Source organism: Equus asinus, chromosome 14 (genome assembly GCF_041296235.1).
Source record: "Equus asinus isolate D_3611 breed Donkey chromosome 14, EquAss-T2T_v2, whole genome shotgun sequence".
In the NCBI taxonomy this organism is placed as follows: Eukaryota; Metazoa; Chordata; class Mammalia; order Perissodactyla; family Equidae; genus Equus; species Equus asinus.
In genome coordinates, this window is record NC_091803.1 from 33,068,351 (window position 1) to 33,081,205 (window position 12,855).

At 36.6% G+C, this 12,855-nt stretch overlaps 1 protein-coding gene across 1 annotated transcript in view; it reads right to left on the bottom strand.

Annotated features, from left to right (window-relative positions):
- Positions 1 to 5,551: 5,551 nt before the first annotated feature.
- MOSMO (modulator of smoothened) overlaps positions 5,552 to 12,855 on the bottom strand; it is a 64,319-nt gene continuing 57,015 nt past the window's right edge. Inside the window, exons 2-3 of the mRNA XM_044746663.2 lie at positions 10,909 to 11,121; positions 5,552 to 6,304 (exon numbers count right to left, since the gene is read on the bottom strand). Coding sequence (XP_044602598.1) covers positions 6,120 to 6,304; positions 10,909 to 11,121 — 398 coding nt within the window. The 3' untranslated portion in view covers positions 5,552 to 6,119. The remainder of the gene's footprint in view (positions 6,305 to 10,908; positions 11,122 to 12,855) is intronic.

A 12,855-nucleotide genomic window follows, 5' to 3' on the forward strand; every position in this document is an offset into this window, starting at 1 on the left:
GGTAGGTGTTATTAGCATCGTTCTACAGATGAGAAAACCAAGACTCACAGAGGTCAAGTGATTTATTAAGGGTCACACAGCTAGAATTGTGGAACTGAGACTTGAATCCAGGCAGTCTATTTCCCTCTAGTAAGTTCTGTTACAGAAGTGTAAGAAAAAGGGAAACAAAGCACAAAAATTAGATATATTTCAAATATGGGAGGGATTAGGAAAAACTGCATGCAGGAGGTATTACAGACACAGCCAAGACAGAAAGCAGGTGTAGTGAAAGAATGAGTAGGCTGGTTTGTTAGTAAAAAGTGGAGAGAGAGAGGGGTGGGAAATAAGACTGAAGAGAGAGCCTAAAGCCAGATCACGAAGGATTTTAAATGCTATGCTAAAGAAGTTTGGACTTCATTCTGTAGACAGCGGGAATGAGAAGAACTCAAATAAGGAAATAAAAATCTTTGTGTTAAGATTATTGTGGCAGGAATGATTTGGATGGATTGAAGTAGACAGAGATTAGATGAAAGAAGACTGGTTCAAATGGCTACAGAATTTGAATTGTTCTAGGTCAACAACTGTCTAAGGTCTATTTGTCATAGACATTCTTTTCTCTTTTTATTTCTTTGAGGAAGATTAGCCCTGAGCTAACATCCGCTGCCAATCCTCCTCTTTTTACTGAGGAAGACTGGCCCTGAGCTAACATCCATGCCCATCTTCCTCTACCTTATATGTGGGACACCTGCCACAGCATGGCTTGATGAGTGGTGTGTAGGTCCTCGCCCGGGATCCGATCTGGCCAATCCCAGGCTGCCAAAGCAGAGCACGTGAACTTAACCACTAGGCCACCGGGCAGCCTCTAAGACATTCTTTTCTATGTTGAGTGCTCCACTGAGACCTAGTTGTGTGACTTTGGGATAGTCAATAAGCCTTTCTGAGTCCTTGATTTCTTCATCTAAAACCTGGAAACACTGGACATGCTGTCTGAGATTTCATTCAGCTCTGAAATTTTATGTGTCTCATGAAAAATTTCTTCTTGAAATTTAAGGTTGGGTAGTCTTAGTCTGTGGAACTGGGGCTGATTTGTAGAAACCTTGAAAGTACGTGCAAATATCATCCTAGTGTTTTCTTCTGCTGGAAAAATTCTGGAAAAACAATACAGCATTATGCTTTCTATCTTTAATATCATTTATAAATAACTACTTTTGTTGCTGGGTAACTGTGACCCACAAGAGTTGACTTTGCATAAGAGGAACCCACAAACCTCTAGTCTTGGTGTTTTTCCTATAATCTTCCCAAACAGTGGTTAGAATAGAGTTGATGGAAGACTAAGTCAAAAAAACGTATTTTTAAACACATGTTGTTGTTTTTAAAGCCAATCTGTTGCCTTTTTCCTATGGTAATACCAAAGAGAAAGAAAAAGTGCCCCTCCTCTCTTAGAAGTTCAGTAGAAGTTTACCATGACAATTTCCAATTGACCTATTTTTTAATGTTCATAGAAAAAACCCTTCAAATTCCTCTAATATGTGTTACAAATCAGGGCAGGATTTGGATGATGTAAAGACAGAGCGATCAACTCATCCCTGTTTGTCTGAAACTTTCCCAGTTATAGCACTAGAAGTCTCATGTCCTGGGAAGCCCCTCAGTCTCAGGCAAACTGGGATGGTTGTCACCCTAAGATGCCCTTAAGATCCTGGATCCAAGAACATCCAAATCCTACCTTGTCCCAACTCTCCATAAGGCTCCTGAAGAGGCCACATAAAGAAGAAACAGCAGCAAAGGATGAACAGTGTTTTGTTTGATCATTAGTTATTGTTAGGCCGGGCTAATCCTGATACCCCGAAAAGAGTTACAGTAAAGGTGTGATGGAGCACATGGACGAGTCTAGAGACCAAGGGCATCTATATCGTTCCTTCAACCCAAATTCTAGAATCTTAGAAGATAAGTTCCTTTGGCCTGCAATAAAGTAGAAACAGAAGACTGACGCAAAGACGAAGGGGCTTAGGTCTTTGTGCATGGAAGGAAGGGAAGGAAGACGGCTGGCTTTGGGGGCCTTGGCTCGCTATCTCTCTCCCAGCCTGAGGAAACAAGATGCAGAAGAGAGAACCACATGTGTGTGGTCTTTTACTGCTGAGAGACTCTTCTTATTGGTAAACATGGCCTAATCCATGTTCTGGAATATTAAGGGCATCTCTCCCCTAAGGGGGAGCTAGGATGGGAGTGAAAGGAGAGAGGGCTGTCCTTCCCTCAGCATGATGCTAACGACAAAACCAAAACAAGAGGCATGTAAGTGTCACTGTGTGAATATGTGAAACCTCTATAAGAAATAAATTTTAAAAATCAAAGCTTATTTCAAAGTAATAGAATAGAAGCCTTTTTAGTTTCTTTAGTAGACAATTTATTTTGATAAACTTGCTCAATAACAAAAATACAAGTGAAGAAAATTATGTTCATTTTATACAGTTTGTATTAACAATTTGTTTTGAAACTATTAATTGAAAAATGTTATAACCAATTAGAAAACAATTCTTAATAAAGTTTGGGGTAATATACAGACCTTGATCACAAACTTGAAAATCTCTTGAGGTGATACAACTAAGAAGTCCTGTGTAGGGAATCCAACCTACACAGGCCACTTTTTTCCTTCATATATTTTCATCCTTCAAAAATTAGTTCTGAAAGACAGCTTACTGTTTTGAATTGTGAATGTAAATTTTTAAAAGAAGACCAAAGTGGGCTGATAAAACAGTTACTACAATCAGAGTAACTTGTGGTTAGTAGTCTTTTAATAAAGACAAAATAAATGCAACATGTTCTTCCCATGAAGCTCATGATGCAAAATGATAGGTAAGAATATATCCAAAGTTAGTTTCCAATACTTTTTCAGGGACTTTCCTCTAAATCAATAGATTGTATGTCACCAGGACTATTTATTATTTTACTTAAGAGATTAAACAGTGAATTCACAGAACATCGGGTGGGGATATCAAAGCTTTAGGCAAAAGGGTAAAAAACCAATGAAGTGTTTTGGTCATCTAGAACATTAAAAAGAAAAAAAAAACCATCCTTCAAAACAAAACAAATGGAAGAGAAAATAGATTTATAAGAAGAGTCAGAAAAATTACATACACACATTAACAACATAGAACATGGATTACCTTTGGAAAGAATCATACTGAAAGGTTTGCTTTTAATGAATTGAAGATTTTTCATGTTTACAGATGTTTAGGCATGTTCAATAGGAGCTTCCAAAAATTTCAAACTAATTAAGTCTTGTGCAAATAAAACCTATAAATAGTTTTCAGCAGATTTTACAGTGATGTTCTTAGGTATGGGAAGAATGCACACCCTCTAAAAACAATGTAACAGACAAACATTTGACAAATGATTGCACCATAAAACAGTGTTTTATATACAGTTTACAAGATATGATTTCCTGCTATAAATTAATACTGTACTATATAGTACTTATTATAGTGACCTTTTTAAAAGCAACTGCTGACAGTTGTCTATCTTTTCACTTACAGGATTTATAGAATTTTTATATGAATAAGTCCATTTCAATGTTTGGTCTGGAAGAGTACAAAGATTTAACTTCACATACTACTTGATGGGACGGTTTTAATCCTGGGTTAGAGTGCTGACTGGTTAGAGGGAGTTTTCCCCTATCAGCCCTTTATGCACTGCACCTCCAAGACAGTGATGAAATTAAAGACAATTTAATGGTTTGGGTAATAGATACAAATAAAACCTTAAATTTTGCAATCTTATATGCAATACCACTGTAAGTGAAAGAAGTAAACAGTGGGGAAATTCTTAGCAGCTGAGAAACTTTCTCTCCCCATGCTTATGATCCAGTTAAAAATATTTTGAGAAACTATTTACAATAAAATTTGTCTTTTGGAAGAGAAAAGCTCTTGGTCATATCATAAATTAATTTGAACCATACTTTGCTAACACTATTTCAGTGGTATAATGGTGACAACCAAAGCTTTCCTTCAAAGTGATCCATCTGACTGAGGACCAATCAAATCACTATGGGAACTGCAATCCCAAATGTCCATGGAACACATCCAGTGGTATGCTCAGAACTGACTAGATATCATAATACTCGGGGAAAAACAGCCTCCCCTGGGCATTCCCCAAAGGTTTCTTTGACCCTGGGAAGGAAAGGTGTGACAGTCCCCAGCACACTCAAGGAATGCACTGCAGTGGTGGTCCTCCTCTTACCCCAACTCCTGAGCGAGCTGAAACACTGGGGGTTTTCTCTCTCAATAAACACTGCTGGATTAACAGTAAAATATATGAATGTCAAACAAGCCAGTGTGAAACACATCAGGCGCTTCCATTTCATACGTTGAATATCTGAGGAGGCAGCCCCATCTCCAAAGTAATCATTCTGTAATTTATAATGTAGTTTTTTAAAAACAGTGCATTCATTTCTGTGCGAAATATGGACTACACGGGACTCTAACTCTACCTGATAGGGACATTTGGGTTGCCGTTTTACTATAAAGAAGAAAAACTTAGTTCCACTGTCATGAAAGACTCTCCTGCACCACATTTCAAACAGGAGATTATCTGTATTGTTCACCTGGAGAAACAACTAAGCACTGACATGAAGGCATGGAAACGTGGAGAAGAGAAACACTGTATTCCAAAACTATTTGCGGGTTTGAGGGTTAGCTGAAATGCTTCTTTTAGGAAAACTGTAAAGCTGTGGGTTTAGTACAGCCCTTTTAAAGTAAATGCAAAAATGTTAGCTTTTAGCAAACAAAAGCATACAGCATATAAAGAAAATATTGTATTGCTCAGGTTTTTGGTAAAGGAGATGTATTAATAATGCTTGCAAATGAAAAGAACATAATTTTTTATAGCAGAGTGAAGTTAGTGTTGTAAATAGCCAAAATATTGTAAATTGATATTACTAGTGAACTCTGTATTTATGTAAAATTGTGTGCTTGAACATATAAAATGTGTTATTAATGTAACAGACCGAGCCAGTAGAAAAAGAGAACCTCTGTACAACAGACAACAGTTGCCAATAATTTAAATAGTGTCAGATTCCCCAAATTATAAGGTTTGACATGAGCTTACCTTCTACCATCATATACAAATAAATTAACCCTACAAAGAATTTTAGCTTAACTTAAAATTGCACCTAGAAACGTATGGGAGTATTTGTACCTATTACAAAAACCTGTTAAAATCAAGGGCCGCTACAAAGAATGAGGTAAACTGAAGACTCTCTCCACTATGCAGCCTTCAGATAAATGGCTTTTTTTCTATTGAGTTCTAGGTTTGCACACCACAGTGTTTTGCTAGCAAAGCATTCAGAGTTCTCTTCCAGGAACTATTTGCATGTGTGTGTATATAAATTTACACACACACACACACACACTATATACACACTGTATACTGCATCAGCAAAATATATATATTATATATATATTTATATAAATATAAGGAACATTTCCCCCACCCACCCACCCCAACAACATATTTCTTAGTGTTCGATTTTTTTTTTTTTGTACACAGAGAATAGGGAATTTCAGAATTTTTACATACATTTTAGCAAACAAGTTTTGATCTATTGGCTTCTTGGTGCAGTAATGCAACGGCAATCCATTCTGGTGCCAAAGGCTCATACCATTACAATGAAGCTGTGAACACTAATTTCTTAGGAGGTGAGGCCAGCCCCACATGAACTTCTCTTGCATCCCTCTGGTCCACCATGATTCATAAATAATTAGACTTGTTTTTCTCAAATGAATCATTAGACATTAAAAACAGAACAACAGAATCACAAAGGGCCACATGCTTTCAGTATAAAGCATTCTCCTTCACTAGGTTGCTATCACAGTGCAGACCTAACTGCCTGAATATGCTCAGGAGATTAGTCAATATTGTCTGTATTTGGTTACGGAAAAGGCTCGCCTCACTTTTTGTTTTTAAATCCAAAGTGCATAGTGAGAACAAATCAAAGCATTTTTTTTTCTTTCACCATCAGTTTCATCTAAGCATCTTCCTCCGAGAGGACTTCTCAGATGCCTTGCTTTTGTCCTCCCAACTCTCCAAAAATAAAAAAATAAAATAAAATAAAAAATAATAAAAGAGTCAAGCAATTTAGACATTCATCAGCCTGGTAAACAAACTTTGCCAGCAAATAGAAGTCCTACTATTGTAAAGAAAATTGATAAGACAAAAAGTACATATGATGACCCAACTACTGTATTGTTGGGTAATTTATAAGGTTGACCTCCGACTTCATTGATGTAAAATCCTATCGGAAATATTAGGGCAGCCATACAGAAAAGGATCACTGTAAAACAAACCAAAACACAACATTAGTAACACGGTTTGGTGATTCAGAAAACAATGAAAATTTGGCACAAAGGAATTTTGTAGGAAGGGTTGTGGATTGATAACATGGTCAAACCTGTTAAAACATTGGACCACTTGTCAAAAGATTTGTATCTACTACAGATCACATAATGTCCCCAAAGCCTAACAATTAAATACAGTAAAAGCTGGGTTAGCCTTTTAGATAACTGGTAGGACACTTTCGAACATGAGCAGTAAGAAGGGCCTCCAAACCTACTCAGGGCCCGCATCTGCTATTTTTGACCATTTAAAGTAGTGATTAAGGGCTCTGGCTAGAATCAGATAGGGGCTAAGTTCTGGCTCTACTGCTACTTACTAGCTGTGCAATTTTAGGCTTCTGGTTCCCTTCAGAAAATGGGGCAAATACTAGAAGGATAAACAAAACAACGTCAAGTCCCTGGCACACTGCCAAATTAATGGTAAGTGCTAAATAAATGTTGCAGACTATCATCATAGTTATTATTTTGCTAATTCTCTGTTCCTCTCAGTTAGTATTACTTAGAAGGGATTGGGGGAAACGTACAAACAAACATAGGTACCATTTATCTTTGATTTAAAATCAGCTAGTGGAAAGAACCTCAGACTTGTAGGATGATTAGCAAATTGTCAGAGTGGTTCTCTCATCATGCTCAATGTTCAAAAAAATAAAAATCTCTGTTAGTTTCTGGATACCCAGGGGTTAAAGTGGGGAAGGATGGGGAAATGTTCTTTGATTATTGTATACAAACACAATGAAATATATTATTTGCTAAAATGTTTCTAGAAAGATATCAGAAAACCCAGTGTCTGGGTAGAAGTAATTCCACAGTCCGCTGTTTGCTAAAACAGCATGCTCCCCTGTGCTCTTCTTAGCGAACACAAAGTAACCTATGCATAGGCTAGCTTTTCCAAGAACCTATCTTATGCTTTTTGAAAGCACATTCGTCAAATGTTCATAGTCCTTCAAATTTCTTTGGAAGCATAAACATTTCTTCAGTGTAATGTGAAGATAGATTACTACAGGCACTGCATATGAAGAGTTGAAGCTTTCCCTTATTAACTGAACGAGAAACCTTTTCCAAGTTAAACCTATCCCCAGGAATACTGCCCGAGTTCTGGATAAACATCTCAGTTGACACTTGTCCTAAATTATTTTTGTGTTAATCCAGCAACAAAGTTTAATAGAAGAGTCCTTAAAAGCCAATTAGGAATCTTTTCCTGGAAGGAATAGCTCCAGAAATGTATTGAAAGGTAACATTTTCTTAAGTAATACACTAGCTTAAGAAAAACATTGACACTCTTGCGTGCTTTGCACCATTTCAGTGGATTATTTTATATTATACAGACACAGAACCTATTTCATTTTGGGCAAACGACCAAACCAAATAATGCTACATGAATGCATTTGGATTCTCTTGGATACCTACTATAGAACAAATGAAAAATTTAGTTATTAAGTATTAGGTTTTTTGGCCTTTCTGTTGTATAGTCAGTAGTAAATAACTTTATTAGTGCTGTCAATGCCCACTTATCAGTGTTATCTGCTACCAATTTCTAATGGTTCTTATGTCTTAATATGGTTTGGTAAATAAAATGAAACTATAATCTAAGTAGCTATACATGATCTAATAAAAAACAATGTGACAAGACTATTGTTTTAAAAATAGTTTGTTTCTTAATGTTGACTAATCTAATCTCAAGAAATACTAAAATAATTTACAAGTGCTTCAGAAATATGCAGATATTACAGTCGTTCATTCTGTTAATTGATTTGCCAACTTTATTCTTATCCTTTCCTATTTTCTATTGTAAAATAAAAATCTATCCTTTAAACAGAGTAATCATTTAATGACTATATTTAAAGTAGAGTTTAATATTTTATGAGTTAAATATTTTCTAAATTGGTTAAGAAAGGCTTAATCAAATTTTAAGGAAGCAATGAACTCCTATTCAATCTAATCTTGGTTTCTAATCCAAGGAATTAGGTTCTCTATATTTCCTGGGAAGATTTAGTGTAGGTGAATGAGTTTTCTTCTAAGCTATTGAGACTTGTGACGTTACTTTAGATCTTAAAATATAATTAATGCTGACAATATCTATCAACTTTTGACAATTAAGTTCTAGGTCCTAAATAAGCCTGTAAAGACATAACTTCATATCCTCCATGGCACAGATTTCTCAGTGGTGAGACTCAGATATTGGGTGTTCTTGTGGATGAGGATGTAAATTAGGGCGACAGAGGAAAGGACAATGGTCAGACTTGAAGAAAAAGAACATCTTTTGTTACACTTGTCCCCATAGGAAAGCCCCATCACGTGCGGCTCTCCTCTGAGAGCTATTTCCCCACTGGGTAAACTCATCAGAAAATGTTGCCCTTACATTCTTACCAAAACTACAGCTTAACTGGAATAGAAATTAATACAATAGAGTTGAAGTACATTTTCAAAAGCTGAATGGAAACACTAGGGGGAGCCCAATCCCTCTCAGGACTGCCACCCCAGCCAACTAGCTCCTGTAACAAAAATAATGCAGTTAAGGAAGCTAAGAAGAGTAATGCACCTCTATGCTTACTTAGATGACATTAACTCCAAGATACTGTGGAGCTAAAAAAACAAGGTAAAGAATAGAATAAATACAAATTTATACAGCACTCACACATATACATATATGTTTTATGCATAGAATACCTCTGATAGGGATCCCAGAAATTAGTAATAATGGTTGCTTCCAGGAAAGAGGGATTGGATGGCTGGGTGACAGGACCACAAATTAGACTTACTTTTCACTTGGTAATCCTTTCATAGGCTTTGAATTATGTATCACATGTACATATTATTTTTTAAAGTTAAATTATTTAACTAAAAAATAAAGGAAAAACACATTGCGTTTGAAAGTAGTTACATACACTTAAATATTCTCTGAAGAGAAATGAGAAACAAGGTAATCCTAGTACTTTCCCTTTATTGGGTCACCACAACCAATGGCTCATGTAAGCATATTAATACTTTCTTTGACTCATACTACTTTGCTATATTATATTTTAGATTTTTGGCATTCAGAACATATGCATTCCCAAATTTCAACTAAATCGTTCTTCTTTGACTTTCTTTTACTTCTGAAAGAGAGAATTCTATCTGGATAAGTAACTTTATCTGTGAGTAAAGATTCTCTTTAAATTCCTCATCAACACCCTTTAATTTAGTGGCACAGTCTCTACAACTGCCTCTGGGGCCTACTATTTAGAAAAGAAATGTATTGGGAGGTCTGTTTGACCTCAAACAAGATCATCAACTTGTTTCACATTTCTTAACAAGAAAGGAAGACTTTTTATTTCATAGGCAATTTGCTCTAAATTTTAAAATTAAGGGAGATATAGAGACAAAATTAAAACAACAGGGACAAAAACATATACATTCAAGAGAAAGAGTTTCACAGAGAGATAGGGAGAAACAGAGACTCACGAACTACATCCCTATCCTATGGTCTTTAAGGATAAATTGAGTTTTGACATTAATACAGATAGGTGGGATTATGCCTTACCCCTATCATACAAGTTCTAAATGAAAATATCAAGTGAAAGTAAGCGCTGTTATAATATTCATTTTTTAAAACTTACGCGAACCTGAGATGATTATAAGGCATTGAATTAGAAGTTAAATCCCATAGTATTTGGCATAGGTATCGTTATCCTGTTCTTTAGAGCACGGTTTCTCAACAGGGCCCTATTGCCATTTTGGGTCAGGTAAGTCTTTGTTGTGGGGGACTGTCCTGTGCATTGTAGGATGTTTAGCAGAATCTCTGGCCTCTACTCACTAGATGCCAGTAGCATCCCCTTAGTTGTGATAATCAGCAATATTTCCAGACATTGACAAATGTCCCCTGGGGGGAAAAATCACTTGAGAGAGAAAGAAGTAAGAAAGCAGAATTACAGAAAATCTTTCCTGTGTGCATTTTTGTTGCTTTTAACTTGGGAAAAGCCTCTGATGTGTTCTGAAATTAAATCAATTTTGCAAAGGACAAGAGAATGTGTGATATATAAATATATCATACCCTTTGGCATAGCTTAATGGAGTAAAAAGTGTTGATAAACAATCATTAAATAACCAAATGTGTTGATTTTTCAATGGTCACACAACGACTCACAGCAGAAACTCAGAATCTGGGATATTGAAAAGCAAATCACCACCTTAATCTAAGTTATATTTCTGTATATTTTCTTCTAGATTTATCTTTATTTGATAGAAGATATGAACACCTTCAAGAAGAAAAAAGACTCAAGTTAGTTGTAGCTCTGAGTCACAGACCTGGAACACTTATGTCACAATGTGAGCAAAAACAAAATTCATTAAAACAGCATTTCATACAAAGGAATTAAGGGTTTGGATGTCCTGGTCTTGTGGTGAGAATTCTGAAGAGCTGATGGGACTGCCTAGAGTCTGACGGCCGTATGCAAGTGGTGCTCTTCGGTGATTATGGAGTCCTTATTACCGATTCTTGATTATCTTCATAAAAATACCAGTGTGCGTGCCTTCTCTATAAATTTAGTAAGCACAGGTTACTTACTTCCAGTGAATGCTATCCATCGAGCATATTTTGTAGCTTCTCTTCGCCAGTGGGAAGCCACCAGCAAACCACATGTGACAGTCAATGAAATGATTCCCATGATGATAAAAAACAGTGTGGTGACCCACTCTGGGGGAAGCCGAGGTGGGATGCACGTCCGGTCTCGTCCATGGATTGTTTGACACTGTCGCACAAGGCCCACAGTGAGTGCTCCTGCGGGGATGAAAGGTGGGACTATTTTAGTGGGTTTGGCGTACCCAGGGAATATTCCTACCAAACCCCTTTCGTCCTTAAATCTTATTTCTCTCCGTGTGGGTCATTCAAGCACTTAATTCCACTGAGTCCTACTCCTCAGCATTCTGCGGTAGTCACAATGTAATAATACTCGGCTCAACATACAAAGTGAACTTGTTTAAAAAAAAAACAAACAAAACCCACAAAAGCCATGAAAGGCAGTTCATTCATTAAACAGATACTATCTGAGTACTTGTGTCAGGCACTGTTCTAGACTCCAGGGAAGTAACAGTGAACAAGATAGATGAAGTTCCTGCTCTTGCTGAGCTTACATACCAGCAGAAAGAACTGGAAGTTTTCTCTTCCCAGATCTAAGACTCAACATATATTATTTTATTTTGGCAGAATCGAAAAACATTTTTCAGGAAATTGAGGCAAACTTGAAATATGTCTAATCATAATATATAAATAACATTAAATAATGGATTAAATACTAGAACCAATATATTTGATTAAAGTTAAAATCTCTGAGAATATTACAATATAGTTACTTTGCCATTAAAATCAAGAAAATGTTGGAAAAAATAGTAGGTTCCCCCCATTTGGTAAGCTCAATTTTTGTACAATGTACAAGTGTTTACATTGCCAAACCATCACTAGCATGCTTCAGCAGAGGAGCATGAAGGCATTAGTGGTAATTTTTAAAGTGCCCCCTCTCCCATTTAAATACTATAAAAGTAATTTTTGTAAAACATCAAGTGCTATTTTTACATAAACATGCTTTTATGTCAAACCCAAGGAACCCCTATATCGTATTTGGTAGAGAAAACCTAGATAAGGAAGGTGAAAGACTAATTGTTTTATCCTCTTCCCCACTAAGAAGAACAATTAAAATGTTACTTTGAGTAAAAACTTGTTTCCCTCTTTAAGAGCACCTGCAAATGGAAAACAGTTGCCAAAAGTACAAGAAAAGAAATTTCTGGAGCCACTTAAAAGACAATATATTTCTGCATCTTTTTTTGGTCTTAATCATTGTCTCAGTATGAACAACAACAACAACAAGACATTAACCTCAAAATCACAGCACTCGCCGTGAACATCAGCGCCTTTTCTGAGGACAGTCACTGAAATTCCTCAGGGCATTCTGGGAAGCTGTGCCTTGGTGGGAGAGACAGACCAGGGCTGGGTCTGTGTATATGGATGTATGTGTGGGTAGGGGGGGCAGTTGGAGAGAGGGGGCTTTCCTGCAACTTGTGTCTAGCCATTGATGCATTTTTAGAAATTGAAGCGAAAAATTAGTTCTCTCAAAATCAAGTCATTGTTTCCTTTAATGCTAACCCTGACGATAACTCTTTAGGTAGAGTGGAAGAAGAAAACTCAGATAAACAAGGTGTACCTTTTTCTATTGAATCATCTAATAATTAGGCCCATCTTGTGATCTCCATATAGGTGCAAACAGCATTATAATTATGGAATCATCCTCAGCAGAATGGAGGCAGATGGGGGGTGGGAGAGGGACAGAAAGCAAGCAAACCTTCACAATAAGGCCACACACTATCCCTCCTTCTAGCTGCTGCTTGGAGCTGAGTGATTTCACAGGCCAAAGAAAAGTAAATCAGTTCAAAGTTTTGGACACTCAACTGCTAACCTTTAAAGTATCATGGTAATTGCTTGAAACCAGAAAAGGGGAGAGGGTAGGGGTAAGTAGACACT